The sequence below is a fragment of the Balaenoptera acutorostrata genome, chromosome 5, assembly GCF_949987535.1.
Source record: "Balaenoptera acutorostrata chromosome 5, mBalAcu1.1, whole genome shotgun sequence".
Taxonomy (NCBI): domain Eukaryota; kingdom Metazoa; phylum Chordata; class Mammalia; order Artiodactyla; family Balaenopteridae; genus Balaenoptera; species Balaenoptera acutorostrata.
This window is the reverse complement of record NC_080068.1, coordinates 2,770,692-2,791,517: the sequence shown is the minus strand read 5'-3', so window position 1 is coordinate 2,791,517 and position 20,826 is coordinate 2,770,692. Positions and strand designations below refer to the sequence as shown.

The 20,826-nt window shown below is 38.5% G+C and overlaps 1 protein-coding gene across 4 annotated transcripts in view; it reads right to left on the bottom strand.

The window, feature by feature from the left end:
- TMEM144 (transmembrane protein 144) overlaps positions 1 to 19,068 on the bottom strand; it is a 48,512-nt gene extending 29,444 nt beyond the window's left edge. For 2 of the 4 annotated variants that reach the window (XM_007184149.2, XM_057547025.1), the window contains exons 1-5: positions 18,993 to 19,068; positions 14,852 to 14,948; positions 13,608 to 13,757; positions 4,439 to 4,610; positions 2,212 to 2,334 (exon numbers count right to left, since the gene is read on the bottom strand). In XM_007184149.2, the coding sequence (XP_007184211.2) occupies positions 2,212 to 2,334; positions 4,439 to 4,547 (232 nt within the window). In that variant the 5' untranslated portion in view covers positions 4,548 to 4,610; positions 13,608 to 13,757; positions 14,852 to 14,948; positions 18,993 to 19,068. The remainder of the gene's footprint in view (positions 1 to 2,211; positions 2,335 to 4,438; positions 4,611 to 13,607; positions 13,758 to 14,851; positions 14,949 to 18,992) is intronic. The other 2 variants (XM_007184147.2, XM_007184148.2) reach the window with 2 other exon arrangements.
- Between the last annotated feature and the right edge of the window lie 1,758 nt (positions 19,069 to 20,826).

Sequence of the window (20,826 nt, the reverse complement as noted above, 5' to 3'; positions counted from 1 at the left end):
GTAAACTTATCTGCAAAACAGAAATAGAGTTACAGATGTAGAAAATAAATTTATGGTTATGAGGGGGTAAGGGGGGTGGAGGGATAAATTGGAAGATTGGGATTGACACATACACACTACTATATATAAAATAGATACTAATAAGGACATACTGTATAGCATAGGGAACTCTACTCAATACTCTGTAATGACCTATATGGGAAAAGAATCTTAAAAAAGAGTGGTTATATGTATATGTATAACTGATTCACTTTGCTGTACAGCAGAAACTAACACAACATTGTAACTCAACTACACCCCAATAAAAATTAAAAAAAATAAAACAAAATAAAGATTTAATAAAAATGAAAAAAAAAAGCTTATGGGATTTGGACAAACTTAGTAAAATGCAATTCATCATTTTAAAAATAAAACAGCCACATGTTTTGGCATTTAAACTCATGATTATGACTGCTAAAAGAGCCAAGCTTAGGGCAAAATCCTACAGAGAAAATGTTGAATTAGCTCCTTGCCTAACTGCACCAATGCTCTTCATCCTTAGCGTAGGTCTCTGTTTTGTGTCTTTTTGCAGAAGCCGGTCAATGATAAAATCGTTAGTGACCATCCCCTCCGACTCGAACCAGGGCCAACCACGGGCAGATGTCCCTGTGCCAGTGCGGCCCCAGACTTGGCTCTCCTGTGCTCACCAACTTGTCTTCTGGATTCCTGCACCCAGTGCTTCGTTCTCAGGACGAAATTCATGGTTGCTCTTTCCAGTTCTTGATTGGCTGTCTGGTCTCAGTCAGTCTCCTCTGGAAAGGTTCCCTCTCTTGGTTTCCAAGATCTCTCCATCTCCCAGTTCCCTCCTGTTTCTCTCTTTCTCTGGCTGCTCTTTCTCATCACACCTTCCGGATTTAGATGCCCTCTGAATATTTTCCCTAGAACACACCCCACCTCTTGCTGTATGCTTCTTTGCGTACTTGACTAGTGTCATGGTTTCAGCTATCAGCTAGAGTCACATGCTCCCAGTGCTAGCCTGGACCTTCTCCAGAGTCTTAGTGCCAATAAGAAATTCCAACACCAGGAACTTTCAGCTAAAAAGCTCCCAACTGAACTCATTATTTTCCCTTTCAGACACATTCTTTTCCCTGTTTTCCTCATCCAAGTCAATGACACCATCACTCTCCTAATCACTTACGATAAAACCCCTACATCACCATTGGCTCCTCCCTTTCCTCTGCTCCCCACATCCAATCAGCTACTGTAACCTATAGCATCCCCGTCTGCAGCAGTTCTCAAACTAGACTCTAACCCACCGACTCCCAGTGGGACCTGCTGGGTGAATGTAGATACTATGGCGGTTGTCAAGATCTGCAGGATGAATGGTTGCTTTCTCTGTTCCCCTCTCCCATTAGACATGACAACCATAAGCATACTAAGGTATAAGTGAGCTATAATAATTACAACTCTAGTGGAAATTTAAAAGTTAACTCTTTTGTCCTCCAACTCATCATCTTCACTAAATCACTTAATTCTGTAGAGATTCAAATTAAGTAGTTACCCAATACATTTTTAACATTTAAAAATTTATTTGCTTTTAATCAAATGGCCTCTAGAGAGCCTTGATACTTGGGACTCTCTTTGCTAAAGAGAAGAAAACTCTCCTGGGGTGTATTTATATTAATAGAAGAAAAACATTCCTGACTGGCCAAGCAAAGGTGTGAGTTCTAGTTATATAACTTCAGGCAACAGTGAGAAGGCAACAGAGGGAAGATTTTTGTTTGCTTTTGTTTTTCTGCCGGTGCTTTTGAAATGATCATGTGTCTGTGTTTGTCTACTTTTAAGGACAAGTCCTAAAAATGATAGTAGTAGAAATGACTGTTTAATAAATATTTTCTGACAAACATAATGGGAAAGAAAGAAAGAAAGACCAGAACACTTAAACTTATATATGAGTTATGCTTGAACAGATAGCGAGTGAAACATTTTTCCTATAATAATTTTATATAATTATATATATAATATATAGTAATAATTTTACTATCATGATTATCTACCAGGAACTAAGAAAGAAATCATTAAAAGGAAAGAGTCAGGAAACGTACCAAAAATATTTATGGAGCATATAAATGAAAGAAACTAAATTGTTCATTTAGTTTCCTTCTATTATGAACCAGATTTATTTTGATCATAGCACAAAATGATTAAAGAATAAATTATATCAAATATTACCTGTTGCCCAAATGCAGCCCCCAACCATTGCAAAAGGCCAAAACTTAGGGCAATGTAATATCAGATTGACCACCAAGGCAACCAACCATATGGCAGCACAAAGTACCCACTGGAGAAACATTCCTGGAAAAAAAAAAAAAATTGGTGTCATTGGTTCAAACTGATCTAAGGAAATTAGTGCTTAGGAATATCAATGAATTATTACAGTAATGGTCACAATTTATTGCATGCCTATATGCCAGGCACTTTACATGTTTATTATATTTCTTGTAACTACTATGCATCATAATTAACGCTAATTCAAAGACAGAAAATGAATCTGAGATGAAGCAACGTGTCCAAATAGCTAACAGTTTGTAAAATTGGAATTTAAACTTAACTTGACTCCAAAGCTTGCTCTACACTGTGCATTCCTGCTTAACAGGGATCAAAAGTTTTCTACCAAAGAATGTTGGCAAGACCAAGACCATATATTTTTATTCAGATGCTATACTTAGTGCCATTCCTCACCAAAGACATGGCATTAAGAACTTCACAATAGCATGATAGTAATTTAAACCTTTGGGGATCATATGTGCCACTTTGGGATAAACATAAAGTCCTTTATGGCCATATGTAGGTCTCATGCACTTGGAGTTGAGTGTCTGCAATGAGTCAGACATTCCAGACCTGAGAATTACCCTTCTAGGTCAGGGCTACTCCCCTTCCTATGCTCTGGGCTACCATCTGCCAGTTACTTGAAGGTCACATGGTGATATGAGGTGGATCTGTACTTTTCTGAGGCTTAGAAAGAGTGTTTAGGGATTAAAAGGATACAGAAAACATCGACATTGGAAAAAATACTAAGGTAGTTATAACTTAGTGTAGCACTTTTGACTCTATTGGAAAATTTTGCCTATTTCTATTCAATCTCACGGTGGAGGAGAGGAAAAAAAGGCTGTTAACCTCTAAGACAAAAAAAGTAAGAACACAGAGATGAAAGGGAACTTCATTTTACAAATGAGAAACTGAGAACAAAAGAGCGGATAAGGTTTGTCTGGGATCACACAGTTCTTGTAGAACACCCAAAAGTCAGGTCCTCTACCCCTTAGTATGTTTTTTGTTATTTTTTTAGTACTTTTCATTCCTGTTCTAACTCCAAAGGGAAGAAGAAGAAAGGCTCTGGAGGGAAAAGATTTGTAACTCTATTGTCTTAGTGGTATAAAGACATAAGAAAAAAGCCTGAGATAAAGTTGAAAAACAAAAGACATAAATTGGAGTGAAAACACAATGCTTCCCACCAGGCTTTCACCATAACAACCCCAATTCCTTCTCCTGGCTTTAACAGGAAAGGCAGGTAGATAAAAACAACTACTGCTTCTCCTTCCCTAAAATTCACATTACAGTCAGTTCTACCATAATGCGACAAGTGTGTTCCTAAACATCACCACACTGTGTAAAGTCATGTGATAAAACCTGCAGAGCTTAGGGGGAAAATGGGGCTAAGGACACAACACTCAGAAGCTTCATCAACAACTTATTAAGAAAAGATAGGAGCCTAAAAAAATGGTAGTGCAGTTTTACACTGGTTAAGTGGTTAAGACATTCACAAATGCTGCAATAAATATGGAACTTTACCTTAAAAAAGATCTGAAGTTGGCTTATGCAAATGGATGTCAGAAGTGTTGTAGCTTGTGAATTATTGGGAAGGTGGTGAATGAGGGTTTGAACACCAGATGTGTATGGGTGTGGTGTAACAGACCTGGTGGTTGTGTGAAGGGGTGTGTGTGAGCATATTTTGTGCATTACTGTGCATCTTTGTTCATCTGGGTGCAGTTTTCTGTGTTCACCTAATGTTTGTCAGAGTCAAAATTGCTCATAGGCAAACAAATGTCGTGTGATGTGCAAATTGTTTTCTATTATATCAACTGTGTTGGCAATTTGTGTTTGCAAAACAAGTGTTATCAGTAGAGCTAACGTCCTTCTTTTCTAAACATAACAGACATGGTTAAAAAGCTTTCCCCATCCTGGCTTTATGATGAAACACAATCTTAAGGTTATCCTATACTGACTAGCAGTCAGATAACCTGTGGCATAGGCATTGTCAGATGATTTTTTTTTAAGCTCTATTCATTTGGCTTCAGGTACAGCAAAATTCATTTTTATAGCCATCATTTATAAAAGACCGAAAAAGTGAACTTCACATTTAAAATTAATTTAAGACTAACAATGAAGGAAACATAACTACCATCGCCAGTCTCATATTTTTTAAGTGGTACAAAGTTTGAGCCAAACAAAAGGATGGCTGCAATAGAGGAGATGAAACCAGTGGTGAGGTCTGTTCCGTTATTGCTCATGGCTCTGGTCCTGCCCGAGAGCAAGCTGGTTCACTTTCAACTTGTTGTACTTTTCAAGAGCTTCTGAAATGAAAGGAATAAAAAAGAAACAAAAAGTTGTGAATCTGTGAGCAAATTGTGATCAATACATGATACTTATTGAGTTTTTGAAAAGTATGGTAAGAGTCCTTCTTCCAGATAAAAAGTTAGGACATTATGAAATTATGTATTACATTCACACCCCATGTTCATTCATTCATTTTTTCATTTGTTTTGTCAACAAATATTTTTTGATCACTGACCTACAAAACAAACAGAAAAACAAGCAAAATTTGTCTTCAGAGCTTGAAAACCTAACTTCTTCCAAGACCTAGGTACAATTTGTATGACATTGTAAAGAAATTCTTCTGTGTGGGTAGATTGTATAATGAAGATTTGTGTACCAGGATCCTGTTCAGTTCAATTGGTTGTTGTGACAAGTAAATGACAGAGCACAGGTGAAGACTTTGCAAACTACCAGTGCCTTCTGAGCACAAGCTGTTCTACTATTTAACACGAGCTTAGGGGCACATTTAAGTTGTATTGTTGCTACATACTCAGGATCCCCTAGAGCTAAAGGCCCTTTTCTTCAACAGTAGCACCACCTCGGTGTGTACTAGTTTAAATAGCTCATGAAATTATATTTGTGACTTTTTAAAAAACTGAACAGATAGAAGAATCTCCTAAAGATCTCTTTAACAATCTCTTGAAGGTGGCCAAGATGGTGGAGAAGGAAGACCCAGAGCCTACCTCCTTCCAAAATCACAACTATTTACAAAGAAACTATCAATGAAAATGACCTGAAGGCTAGCAGAAAAGATCTTCTACAACTAAAGATATAAAGAAGGAACCACAAGGGGATGGGAGGAGGGGTGAAGACACAGTAGAGTCGAGACCCACACCCATGGGTAGGTGACCACAAACAGTAGGATAATCACAATTGCAGAGATTTCCCCAAGGAGCGAGGGGTCTAAGCCCTACATTGGGCTCCCCAGACCGGAGATCCTGCACAGAGAAGATGAGTCCCCAGAACGTCTAGCTTTGAAGGCCAGCGAGACTTGCATTTGGGAAAACCAGAGGGCTGTAGGAAACAGAGCCTCTGCTCTTAGAGGGCGCACACAAAATCTCACACACTCCAAGACCCAGGGCCGAGGCAGTAATATGAAAGGAGCCTGGGTCAGACCTCTTGCTGATCTTAGAGAGTTGCCTGGAGAGTCAGGAGGCAAGCAATTCTCACCCTGGGGTCACAGATGTTGGCAACAGCCATTTTCAGGAGCTCATGCTGCCACTAGGACACTGGTGCTAGCAAGCAACATTTTGAAGTCCTCCCACTAACCTATTGGCACTGGAATCTGGCCTCGCCCAAAGGCCAGTTGTCACCAGTCCTGTGATGCCCGAGGCTAAGCAGCCAGCAACGCAGAGACTAGCCCAACCCACTAGCAAGCCAGCAGAAGCCATAGGTAGCCCCCCTCAGTCCCCAGTATCCGCAGAACCTGGTCCTGTCTATCAGCAGGCCAAGACTAGCTCCAGGACCCCCTGGCTTGCAGGACTTGATTCTGCATTAGGGGGTCATGGAACTAGTGCTAGACCACTAGTACAGCATGTGAGATTTTGCATTCTCTCTTTAAGAGTGGCGTCTCTGTTTCCACACTGGGCTGGCACTAGACACATGACCCCCTGGTGCACTTCAGCCAGCTGCCTCAGGAGCTGGCCTCACCAACCAGTGAGTGGGCACCAGCCTTGGGACAACATGGTCCCCACAGCTAGCCATGCTGGGACTTGGCCCCTTCCACCGGTGGCCAGCAGCCACTGCACTAGGCAGGGCCTGGCAATCAACTGGGCTGAGGGCCAGGCACACCTAACAGTGTACCCACAGTAGTTGGCCCTAACACAGCAAAAGGGCTCATGCAGCCCATACAAGAAGCACCCCTAAAGAATACATGGCTGGTGACCAGGGGGGAGTGTGCTGCTGGGATGAATAGGATGTCTACTACTTAAGGCCACTTCTCCAAGATCAGAAGATATAACCAGCCTATCTAATACAGAGAAGAACAAAAACAAAGAACCAGAAAAACAGAGGTGACAAAGGAATATTTTCAAAATGAAAAAACAAGATAAAACTCCACAAGAAATGCTAAGTGAAGTGAAGATAAGCAATTTACCCAATAAAGAGTTTAGGTAATGATCAGAGAGATGCTCAACGAACTTGGGGAAAGAATGGATGAAACAGTGAGAATTTTAACAATGAGTTAGAAAATACAAAGAAGAACCAAAGAGAGGTGAAGAACACAATAACTGAAATAAAAAATACACTAGAAAAAAATAACAGTAGATTAGATGATATAGAGGAAGGGATCATCGAACTGGAAGACAAAACAGTGGAAATCACCCAAGCCAAACAGAAAAAAGAATTAAAAAAAATAAGGATAGCTTAAGAGACCCCTGGGACAACATCAAACATACTAGCATTCACATGAAGGGGTGTAGGAATGAGAAGGGAGAGAAAAGGGGCAGAAAACATATTTAAAAAAATAATAGCTGATACACCATACTAACAAACTGAAGAATAAAAACCATATGATCATCTCAAAAGATGCAGAAAAAGCTTGATGATGTCAAAAACATTAAACATCTGGTGGGGATTAAAATGCAGGGTTATTAAAATGTATTCAAAGTTGAGAGATCATCAACTTAAAAAAATCACACACATATATATATATATGGGTTGCTATATATAAATTTCATGGTTACCACAAACCAAAAATCTATAATAGATGCACACACACAAAAAAAATAGAAAGGAATTTAAACATAATACTAAAGGTAGTCATCAAATCACAAGGGAAGAGAGCAAAAGAAAAAAAAAAAGGAGCAAAAAAGAACTGAAAAACAATCCCAAAACAATTTTTAAAATGGTAATAAGTACATACCTAATCATCAATTACTTTAAATGTAAATGGACTAAATGCTCCAATCAAAAGACACAGCGTGGCTGAATGGATTAAAAAAACAAGACCCATCTATATGCTGTCTACTAAAAACTCACTTCGGATCTTAAGCCACACCCAGACTGAATGTGAGGGGATGGAAAAAGGAATTCCATGCAAATGGAGGTCGAAAGAAAGCTGGAGTAGCAATACTCAAATCAGATAAAATAGGCTTTAAAATAAAGACTGTAACAAGAGACAAAGACCGACATTACAGATTGATAAATGGGTCAATACAACAAGAAGATACTGGGTGTAAATACATATGCATCCAACACAGGAGCACCTAAATACATGGGAAGGGACTTTAACACTCCACTTACATCAATCAGCAGATCATCCAGACAGAAAATCAATGAGGAAACACAAGCTTTAAATGGCACATTAGGTAAGATGGATTTAGATAAATAGACAAACGGAGAGATGTTTATAGACCATTCCATCCAAAAGCAGCAGAATACACATCCTTTTCAGGTGTGCAATGGAGCATTCTCCAGGATAGATCACATGCTGGGCCACAAAATAAATCACATTAAATTTAAAAAACTGAAATCATATCAAGTATCTTTTCCAACCACAATGCTCTGAGATTGTAGAAATCAACTACAAGTAAAAAATTGCAAAAAACACTAACACCTGGAAGCTAAACAATATGTTACTAAACAACGAATAGGTCACTGAAGAAATTAAGAGGAAATCAAAACATACCTGGAGACCAATGAAAATTAAAACACACGGATCCAAAATCTATGGGATATAGCAAAAGCAGTTCTAAAAGGGAAGTTTATAACAATACAAACTTACCTCAGGAAACAAGAAAAATCTCAAATAAACAACCTAACCTTAAACCTAAGGGAACTAGAAAAAGAATAAAAAACAAAACCCCAAGTTAGTATAAGGAAAGAAATCATAAATGTCAGAGCAGAAATAAATGAAACAGAGACTGAAAAAAAAAAACCAATCAAACTAAGATTTGATCACTGAAACTAAGAGCTTGTTCTTTGAAAAGATAAACAAAATCGATAAACCTTTAGTCAGATTCATCACGAAAAAAAGGTCCAAATAAATTAATCAGAAATGAAACAGGGCTTCCCTGGTGGCGCAGTGGTTGGGAATCTGCCTGCCAATGCAGGGGACACGGGTTCGAGCCCTGGTCTGGGAAGATCCCACATGCCGCGGAGCAACTAGGCCCGTGAGCCACAACTACTGAGCCTGCGCGTCTGGAGCCTGTGCTCCGCAACAAGAGAGGCCGCGACGGTGAGAGGCCCGCACACCGCGATGAAGAGTGGCCCCCGCTTGCCGCAACTAGAGAAAGCCCTCGCACAGAAACGAAGAACCAACACAGCCAAAAATAAATAAATAAATAAATATAAATAAATAAAAATAAAAAAGGAATTCCTTTAAAAAAAAAAAAAAAAAGGAAATGAAACAGTAGTTATAACTGATACCACAGAAATACAAAGGATCATAAGATATTACTACAAGCAATTATATACCAATAAAATAAACAAATTAGAAGAAATAGACAAATTTCTAGAAATGTACAATATCCCAAGATTGAATCAAAAAGAAATAGAAAATATGAACAGACCAATTATGAAAATGAAATTTACTCAGTTAAAAAAAAAATTCCAACAAACAAAAATCCAGCACCAGATGGCTTCACAGGTGAATTCTACCAAACATTTAAAAAGAATTAATGCTTATCCTTCTCAAACTATTCCAAAAAATTGCAGAACAAGGGATGCTCTATAATCTTTCTACAAGGTCAGCATCACTTTGATTTCAAAACCAGACAAAGACACCACAAAAAAAGAAAATTAGAGGCTAACATCCCTGATGAACACAGATGCAAAAATACTCAACAAAATATTAGCAAACCGAATTCAACAACACGTTAAAAGGATCACATATCCTGATCAAGTAGGATTTATTCTAGGGATGCAGGGATATTTCAATATCTGTATATCAATCAGTGTGATACACCACATAACAAATTGAATAATAAAAACCATATAATCATCTCAACAGATGCAGAAAAAACTTCTGACAAAATTTAATATCCATTTATGGTAAAAACTCTCAACAAAGTGGATAGAGAGGGAACCTACCTCAACATAATAAAGGCCATAGATGACAAACCCACAGCAAAAATCATACTCAATGGTGAAAAGCTGAAAGCATTTCCTCTAAGATCAGGAACAAGACAAGGATGTCCACTCTCATCACTCTTATTGAACACAGTATTGGAAGTCCTAGCCATGGCAATGTGGACAAAAAAAGAAATAAGAAGAATCCAAATTGGAAAGAAAGAAGTAAAACTGTCACTGTTTGCAGATGCCAGGATACTATATATAGAAAATCCTAAAAATGAATCAAAAAATCATTAGAACTAGTAAATGAATTCAGTGACGTTGCAGGATACAAAATTAATATACAAAATCTGTTGTATTTCTGTACACTAAGAATGAACTATCAGAGAGAGAAATTAATAAAACAATCCCATTTACAATAGCATCAAAAAGAATAAAATATCTAGGAATAAATCTAACCAAGGAGGTAAAAGACCTGAACTTGGAAAACTACAAGACACTGATGAAATTGAAGATGATACAAACAAGTGGAAAACTATACCATGCTCATAGATCAAAAGAATTAATATCGTTAAAATGACCATACTACCCAAGGCAATCTACAGATTTCCTGCAATTCCCATCAAAACAGCAATGGCATTTTTCACAGAACTAGAACAAATAATTCTAAAATTTGTATGGAAACTCAAAAGACTCCAAATAGACAAAACAATCTTGAGAAAGAAGAAAAAAGCTTGAGTTACCATGCTCCCTGATTGCATACTTCTAAGCTACAGTAGTCAAAACAATATGGTACTGGCACAAAAACAGAAACATAGATCAATGGAAAAGAATAGAGAGCCCAGAAATAAACCTACACACATATGGTCAATTAATCTATGACAAAGGAAGCAAGAATATGCAATGGGGAAAAAGCCTCTTTGATAAATGGTGTTGGGTAAACTGGACAGCTCCATGAAAAAGAGTCAAACTGGACTGCTTTCTCACACCACGTACAAAAATAAACTCAAAATGGATTAAGGACTTAAATGTGAGGCCTGAAACCATAAGATTCCTAGAAGAAAACATAGGCTGTTCACTCTTTGACACAGGCCTCAGCAATATTTTTCTGAATCTGTCTCTCCAGACAAGGGAAACAAAAGCAAAATTAAAAAACAAATGGTAGACTCCCCTGGTGGCGCAGTGGTTAAGAATCCACCTGTTAACGCAGGGGACAGAGGTTCGAGCCCTGGTCCGGGAAGAGCCCACATGCCGCGGAGCAACTAAGCCCGTGCGCCACAACTACTGAGCCTGCGCTCTAGAGCCCACGAGCCACAACTACTGAGCCCATGTGCCACAACTACTGAAGCCCACGCACCTAGAGCCCGTGCTCCATAACAAGAGAAACCACCGCAATGAGAAGCCTGCACACCACAATGAAGAATAGCCCCTGCTCACCGCCACAAGAGAAACCCTGCACGCAGCAACGAAGACCCAACGCAGCCAAAAATAAATAGATAAATAAATAAATAAATCTTTAAAAAACAAAAACAAATGTGACTACTCTAACTAAAAAGCTTTTGCACAGCATGGGAACTACCAATCAAATGAAAAGGCTGCCTACTAAATCAGAGAAGATATTTGCAAATGATATACCTCATAATAGGTTAATATCCAAAATATACAAAGGACTCATAAAACTCAATATCAAAAAACAAATAACCTAATTAAAAAATGGGCAGAGGACGTGAATAGACATTTTTCCAAAGAAGACACACCCTTGGCCAACAGATACATGGAAAGATTCTCAACAGCACTAATCATCAGAGAAATGCAAATCAAACCACAATGATATATCACCTTACACCTGTCAGAATGGCCATCATCAAAAAGTCTACAAATCACAAATGCTGGAGAGGGTATGGAGAAAGGGAACCCTCCTGCACTGTTGGTGCGAATGTAAATTGGTGCAGCCACTATGGAGAACAGTATGGAGGTTTCTCAAAAAAACTAAAGATAGAACTGTCATATCATCCAGAAAATCCACTTCTTGGTATCATTCTGAAGAAAAACTGAAACACTGATTCAAAATGATGTATGCACACCTCTATTCATTACATTATTTACAACAGTCAAGATATGGAAGCATCCTAAGTGCCCAGCAACAGATGAATGGATAAAGAAGATGTGATATATACACACACACACACACACACACACACACACACACACACAAAACATGGAATACTACTCAGCCATAAAAATAAGGAAATCTTGCCATTTGTGAAAACATGGATGGACCTAGAAGGTATTATGCTAAGTGACATAAATCATATGGAGAAAAATAAATACCGTATGATTTCACTAATATGTGGACTCTGAAAAACAAAACAAAGGAACAAACATAACAAAGAACAGACTCATAGATACAGAGAACAAATAGGTGGTCACCAGAGGGGAACAGGGTCGGGGGGTGAGTGAAATAGGTGAGGGGGTTAAGAGGGACAAACTTCCAGTTGCAAAATAAATGAGTCCCAGGGATAAAGATGAAATGTACAGTATGGGGAAAATTGTTAATTATATTGTAGTAACTTTGTATGGTGACAGATGGTAACTAGACTTATTGCAGGGATTATTTTGTAATGCATAGAAATATCAAGTCACTGTATTGTGCACCTGGAAATAACGGAGTGATGTAGGTTAACTATACCTCAATTGAAAAAAAAAATAGGTAGACACTGGGAGGAAATGTGTCAAAATGCTAAAATAGTTATCTCTGGAGGGTGGCGATTATGGGAGATTGCAAATTTTTACGTTATGCTTTTATGTGTTTCTGGTAGTGTGCAGTGAACATGTATTGCTCGTAATATGAAAACAAAGCAATAAATGTCATCAAAAATGAAATGAAAAAAACATATCTCTTAAATCCCTTCCAGATTAAGGCTCTTGAAAAATACCTTCAGGACTCCCTGACAGTACAAGGTCAGCAGCTGTGTCTTGCGCAATACTATCAACCAGCCAGCAGAACAAAGGCGAGCAGCTAGTCAGATATCTGTGCAATCCGGTAGCCACTGGTCACATATGGGTAACTAAATTTTCATTAAAATCAATTAAAATTTAGTAAAAGAAAAAAACTCAGTTCCTTAGCTAAGTTAACTACATTTCAAGTGCTCAATGGCCACATATAATCAGCAGCTACCATACTGGACAGAGCAGATTATATGTAGAACACGCCTATCATTGCAGAAAATTCTACTGGGCAACACTGCTAAGCTTATTAGAAAGTTCTAGTTTCCTAAAGGACCAAAACCCAAATAGCTAAGAACCAGACATTTTTCATAAGATAACATCTGGAAAAGGGTGTTGAACATAATTCACTGTTTTAGTTGTACAAGCTACATGAGAAAAAAATAACACAGTCATTTTTAACACAGGAGGTAACCAGAGTCATACCACAATACCATTTTGAAATCATTTTGCACATTGACCTTTTGATTCATTCACTTCTCTATATAAATCTTCTGGAATGGAATTTAAAATAATCCAGTGGTTTTTTTCCCCCCAAATTTAATATTATAGTGATAACGTCTTGTGGATATGTATTGAACAAAGTACATCTGAAATTACCTTTCCTTATTATTTTATTTTACAATGATAAATTTTTACATTTAAGGTGTTTCATTTTTTTTCACGTATTGTTCCTTATGTGTTCTTTGCAGAGAATTATCAAATATACAACTACCTACAATATATCTTCTTTGGTATTATTAAACATAGTTTAACCCAAAACAGGAATAACTTCAAATTGATGAATAAATTTTAGCAAAAAAGATATCTATTTAAAATTTTGTGTGTTTTCTTAAAATAAAACAGAATGCTGTTCAGACAATATCCTCCATGGGACCGTAGTTGAGGAAGAGATGCTAAGACATTTAAACACTGACACAGTAACACTACTTCAATAAAAATAATAATAGTCTTACTATTAGATGCAAAGAAAGTTTCAGCCCTGTGACTTCCATCAATGGCTTCCATGGGTTTTGCTCAAGGGTCAAGCTGGTGGATTGTTGCTAAAATACCAGAGCTGCAATAGGTCAGAGGAGCAGGAGGTATCCAGGAAGGATATCACACGACTGAGGACACATGATTAAGTTCAGCTAAGAAACTAATTTTGTTTCCATTTTAACTAAAATCAGCTAAGCGAAAAATTCCCTTTATAAGCACATTGCGAAGAGAATGCCTACCCTTAAAAAAATAGCAACATGAGCAAAACGATGTGTCTACTGAAGAATACTGACAACCCTAAACTTCTCAGGTTTCCCTGAAAGAATAATATGGCGTGCTAATCACGGTGCATACACTGCATTTTGACTACTGAGTGAACATTAACCAGTGTTACTTAGTTATTACCTGCAGATAAATGAAGTTTATTGCATGCCCCTCTGGGACATTTCAGAAAGCATGTGATCTAATTTCACTGTGGGTTGGCAATGTTTACTATCTTTAAGGAAGAATCTACCTCATTCTAAATCAATCAAGTTCTGTGGAAAGGAAAAAAATATCACTCCAGCACACTCTAGACCCAGTTTTTTAAAATGCAAACCTGTTGAGTTAACAAGGCTCAGACTACTTTTGAATAATATTTAAATTAACTTAATATACTTTAGACTAAAGTGGTTTTCACATGTTTAAGTATATGCTGATATATTGTTAAACTATATTCATTTCTTTTTGTTCTAGTACTTTTGTCTCATTGAATAGTACTTCTCCCTTAAATCTCTCGTAGTAGTTTAAGCTTTTTCCTGTGAACCGCTCTCTCTGGAGACCTTTTGTTAGCATTTAGTATGTGCTGATCAATATTCCTTGCTCCGCTTCACCTAAGACTCGGTTTTAGTTTCGTGTTAATTTCCTCAAATCCCCTGGCAAGCTCCTCCGGTGTCTTGGCTAAAATTAGCAGTGCTTGAACCTACTTATTCTGAGCCTTGATTTTTTTTTTTTTTTTTCTTTTCAATCAGGAGCATGTTTTGAAAATTTATCAGACACTCCCCTGCAAAGCTGCTCGGGTTTCCTTGAGTTGCGGTCCTCGCCGCGCCCGGGGCCGGGGCTTAAATTCCCTGGGCTCTGCACCCGCGCGGCCGCCTCCCCCGCGCCGGCGCCCAGCCTGCACCCGCCTGATTGCCTCTGCGCCGGGCACCCGGCCAGCCTGGACTTCCTGCGGGACCCTTACCTGTGCACCTGCCGGAGGGGAGGGCGGGACTCCGGCACCCACGTTCCCGCGCTAGTCCGGGCGCCGTTCCTGACCGCCGAGACGGTGACCGACGCACCTGGCGGGGGGAGGAGGGGGGAGGGCTTAGCAAAGGAGACCCGGGACCTGCCCGGAGCGGCAGGTTGGAAAACACCTTCTTCCAGCTGCCGGGCAGTGGACGGTCACGTGACTCCATGTGAAGTCACCAGGCCCTCTGTCAATCAACCAGCAAACTAGAGAGGCTTTTGTGTATCTTAAGAGATGATTGCTTAGGGAACTCTGAGCGTGTCACCCTCTCCAGGTGTCGCAGAGCTTGGTATGATTTGTACCGTTTATGGATAAAAGGACAAGGAATTTCACACAGTCGTTAGAGATTATCTAAAGCTGATTTTTTTTTTTTTCATGGAACGTCAAGAAATTCATCTGAACCACTAATGTCACTAATTATCTCTTGCGACATCACCAGATTTCACTTGCAATCACTAATCCTTTATAAACGCCCCCAGACCATTTATCTGTATATTTATTTGGTCTATTCTGAGGGCCGAGTGAGAACAGATCTTCTAGACACTCAAGCCTGACTGCCCGTAACAGTCCCCAGGGGAGAGTTTCTGTCTTGTTTCGTTTTTTAAATACTAATACCTGCACCCCACACCAGACCAATTGAAATAGAATCTCTAGGGGCGTGGCTGGGACACGTTCTCTTTTAACACCTCCTCCAGGCGAGTCTAATGTGCAGCCAGGATTGAGAATCCCATTCTAGACCAACAGTTGTGACATTTTACTGCTGGTAAGAATTACCTGGAGGATGGATCAAGAAGCAGACTCCTGACATCTTGATTTAGATTTTGAAACACGTTGCTCTAGCCCTCCACGGTCTGATACGGGGCCACTAGCAGCTTATAGCTATTTAAATTTAAATTGGGATTAAAAATTCAGTAGTTCACCTGTACTTTTCAAGTGCTCAGCAATCACTTGCAGATGATAGAACATCTCTATCCTGCAGAAAGGTCTAGTGGACAGCGCCATCCTAGACTGTCAGCCCTGGGGGTGCAGCCGTGACTTATGCAGAATCCACCCTCATGAAGATTCCAGAATAGCAAGGGACAAAGATATGAACACGTAGGTTCAGAAAGAGGAAGTGCTGGGTTCTGTCCTGTCCAAGAGTTCAAGGAAGGCCTCTCTGAGGAAGTGACATTGCACACTGAGACATTTCAGCTGTTGGTAATGGTTGTGGAGTTACCACGAGAAAACATAAGGACAATCCAAAGGCAAAGGAAATCCCGGAAGGAAGTCCTGCTTTAAATATTATTCACATTCATAAGCTATAGTGTATTTAAGCAGGTGGGAAGGTAAAGTGTCATATCATTTAAAGAATTAAAGAAGCTAAGGCTTTTCACTTAAGGGAGAGGCTTAATTTAGCAGTTCAGAAAAATTGTAAAGACATAACTTCCTCTTTCACATATCCATACCCACAGACCCACAGATACACACATATACCAACTCTCTCTTCCAAAAATATGAAGCCTAAATACAACCTAGCGCTGCTTCATTTTGTGATTGCAAGAGACCTCAATGAATGATCACGTGGTTAGTTCTTGCTCCAGATTCATACTGAGAAACTGAGACTCCCACTGTTGTGAATCCCCTAAAATCTAAATGGGAGCTGGGGTCTGAGTCAGGCTTGAGGACATTTATTATGGAATATCCCAGGGCAGGGCTTTTTATAATCAGGCCACAGAGCCAACTGAAATGTGGGCAATCCTCTCTTACACGGAAGTTTTCCTTTCACACTGTTGCAGGTGCATTAATGACTGAACATACGTGTCTGTGTTGGAGGAGTCTTGGCAGGGTCCAGAAGATGTAGATTAGCTTCACCTACTGGCCCTTTGTCTTTGGGAAAGTTATTTAATCTCCTTCAGCCTCAGTTTTCTTGTCGGTTAAATGCCAATAATAAGATCTGTGTAACTTGTGAAATAAAGATTTGTATTTAATGGCAAGACAAGAAAAATTTAAACATAAAAAAGCCTTCTCTGACCTTTGGCCCCCTCTCTCCCGGCACTATGCATTGTGTATCTGCCTTATGCATCGACCAGACCTCCCCCATTTGTAGGAATACCTGCTCAACCACAACGAGCAACATTCTCCCAGCATTAACAAGACAACTCCTTAAAAGACAACATTCCTTCCTGATCTTGTAGGGGATCACATGACCCGCCACAATGCCAATTAGATCTGGATCATGTAAACTGCCAGTAACATGTCATTTGATGTACAGCCCTCTGTCTCAAGAAACTTATATAACTGTGCCTTGACTTCTAATGAGACAATAGTTCTTAGAGCTTTCTGAGATGCTCTTTCTGAGTTATAATCCTCAAAATTAGCTTGAATAAAATTTTCCATTTCTTTCTTAGATCGACTAATTTTTCATTGGCACCCTTTCGTGTCATCAAAACATATAATGGATATAAAATATTATTATTAGGACTTCAGGTTTCCACTCTGACGTATGAAGATCTTGGAAACTGTCACTGCTGCCATCACAACAAGAAAAAGGCTGAACCAACTGAAAATCAACAATTCTTCTTACATCTACCAGAGAATTCAGGACAAATCACCTCCCTGAAAACTGAAGAAATAGGTGAATGCAGACAATCCCAGCTGACTAGGAACAAGAGCCAGTAATGGGTGGGGACACTTAAGCAGTAATCTGTGAATAGCTGGAGACTGAGTGTGGACTTAATTGAGAATGGAAAACTCTGGGGGAGCAGGACCCAGCCTCAGGGGAGCACCCACACTTTCAGGAGTTTTACCTTCAGGAGCCCCACAGGCTCTCCTGTGAAGATCAGAGAAAAATTCTCTCTCGCCTCTGGCAAGGGGAGGGAAAAAGCACTCATTCTGAAATATACCCAAAGCTTCCTTTTCCTGAAACAAAGGCTAGCCCGCAAGGGAAACTTCAATATCAGAGCTCCATCTGACCTCCAGGGAGAACAATTAGATAAGTTGTGCCTCTTCTAGCCTGTCTCACAAGAGGGAAAAAAGAACTGCTGGTTCCCACTTGGACATTTGAAGGTGCTGGAAGTTGTCATGCCTGTCATCACAACAAGAAAAAACCTGAACAACTATTCTGAAGGACATAGCCTGGGGATTCCGGCCGGATAAAAAGGGAGATTTAATCATAAGATTATAGAATGCCTCTCCTTCCCAATACCTGATCGTATTAAAAGTTCTCCAGTACAGTAACAGTGGATTACAACTGAGAGAGCTGCAGACACAGACACCATTCAGAAAGGAGTTTCTAAGTAAACCCAAAGACACGAGAGCAGATAGAACAAGGGATGTTAAAGGAAAGTGAAACCTCTGACACAGCAAACAGTAAACACAGCCCGACTCCTGGCCATGTTAACATAAAACCTCACACTAAAGACCTGCTTACCTCAGTTCCTATTATCTGATACATCATGTGTGGCTTGTAAAGAATTAGAATGCTTGCTAAAAGGCAAGAAAAAACACAGTCTGAAGAGATAAAGCAAGCATCAGAACCAGACTCTGATATGGTAGAGGTTTTGGAATGATCAGACTGGGAATTTAAAGTACTTAAAATAATTAACATGATAAGAGCTCTACTTGAGAAAGTTTACAACTTGCAAGAACAGATGTGTAATATAAGCAGAGACATGAAAACTCTAAGAATCAGAAGAAGCTGCTGGAAAACAAAAACAATGCAAAATGAAGAATGCTTTTCACAGCTGAGAAATAACCCATGAGCTTGAAGATATGTCAATAGAAACTTCTCAAATTTAAGTGTAAAGAGAAAAAAGATTTTTTTTGAAAAAGGAACAATATTCGAGAACTATGAAAAAATTACAAAAAGGTGTAAAATATAAGTAATGGGAATACCAGACAGTAAAGAGAGGCAGGAGAAGAATTATCTGAAGTAATAGTGGCTGAGAATTTTCCAGAATTGATGGCAGATACCAAACCGGAGACTCAAGAAGCTCAGAAAACACCAAACAGGATAAATACAAAAATATCTACATGTAGGCATATCATATTCAAGTTGCAGAATATCAGACAAAAAAAAAAAATATTGAAAGAAGCTGGAAGAAAAAATATACCTTACCTATGGCAAAGCAAGAATAGAATTACATCAGACTTCTCTCTTCAGAAACCATGCAAACAAGAAGAGTGGAATGAAGTATTTATGGTGCTGAAAGAAAAATCCACCAATGTAGAATTCTGTATCCAGTGTAATTATCCTTTGAAAGTAGAGAGGAAATAGACTTTCTCAGACAACAAAAACTGAGGAGATTTTTCATGAGTAGACCTGCCTTGGAAGAAATGTTAAAAGAAGTTCTTCATAGAGAAGAAAAATGGTAGAGTCAGGAACTTGGATCTACATGAAGAAAGGAGGAACATGAGAAAAGGAATAAATGAAATTAAAAATAAGACCTTATTTTTTATTCTTAGTTCATCTAATAGATAACTTCAAAATAATAATAGCAACCATAAGTTGGGTGATTATAGCTTATGGGTAAGTGAAATGAATGACAGCAATGTTATAAGGGACGGGAGGGAGGAACTGGGAATAGTTTATTATAAAGAACCTGCATTACCTGTGAAGAGGTACAGTGTTATTTGAAAGTGGATTTAGAATAGTTATAAATGTTTACTGCATATTCTAGGGCAACCCTTAAAATCTTTTAAAAAGTATAATTAATAGGCTAAGAGAGGAGAGAAAACAGAATCATATAAATCCCTGATGAAAACCAGAAAAAGGGAGGGAAGACAAAAAAAGAAAACAAAGCAGAAGGGCAACAAATAGAAAAAAGTATATGGTACATATTAATCCACCTCTATCAATAATCACTTTAGATGTGAATTATCTAAATACACCAATTAAAAGATAAAGACTGACAGAGTGAATAAAATATAGGACCCAATTACATGTTGTTTACAAGAAACCCACTTTAATGATAAAGACACAGATTAAAAATGGAGAGAGATACACAGTGCTAACACTAATTAGAAGAAAGCTGGAATGGCCATTTTAATTTCAGACAAAGCAGACTTCAGAACAAGGACATTTTCAGGGATACATAATGATAAAGGGTCAACTCACCAAGAAGACACGACAATCCTGTGTCCGAACCTCACAGTCGAGCATCAAAGTACATGAGGCAAAACCAGAAAAAACTGCAAGGAGAAAGAGACATAAACGCACTATTACACTTGCAGTTTCAGCACCCCTCTATTGGTAATGGACAGATCCAGCAGGCATGAAATCAGTGAGGATATAGTTGAATTGAATAGTGCCATTATCATCTGGATCTAAAAGACAGTTGTGTATTTCATTCAATCACAAGAGACAACACATAAAACACTAACCTCACATAGAAGCTCAGTGAGCTCAAATAAAACATTAACCAGAATTGGCTACATTCTAGGCTGTACAACACATCTTAACATATTTAAAAGAATATGTGTCACCCAAAGTATGCTCTCAGACCACAATGGAATTAAACTAGAAATAAATAACAGAAAGATAGCTGGAAAATCCCCAAATATTGGAAATTACACGACACTCCTCTAAATAACTAAGGGATCAAAGAAGAGTTTTCAAAATAAAATTTATATCGAGCTAAAATGAAAATGAAAATACTGCTTATCAAGTTTATGGGATGCAGTAAAAGCAGTGCATAGAAGGAAATTTATAGTATTTAATACATACACTAGAAAAGAAAGATCTAAAATCAGTAATCTATTTTCCCATTATAGGAGACTAGAAACAGAAGAGCAAATTAAATGCAAAGTAAGCAGAAGAAATAAGTTAGAGTAGAAATCAATGAAATTGAAAACAGCAAAACAATAGAGAAAATAAAGGAAACAGCTGTTTATTTGAAAAGATCAATAAAATGTCTAAATCTCTAGCTAGGCTAACTGAAGAAAAAAAGATA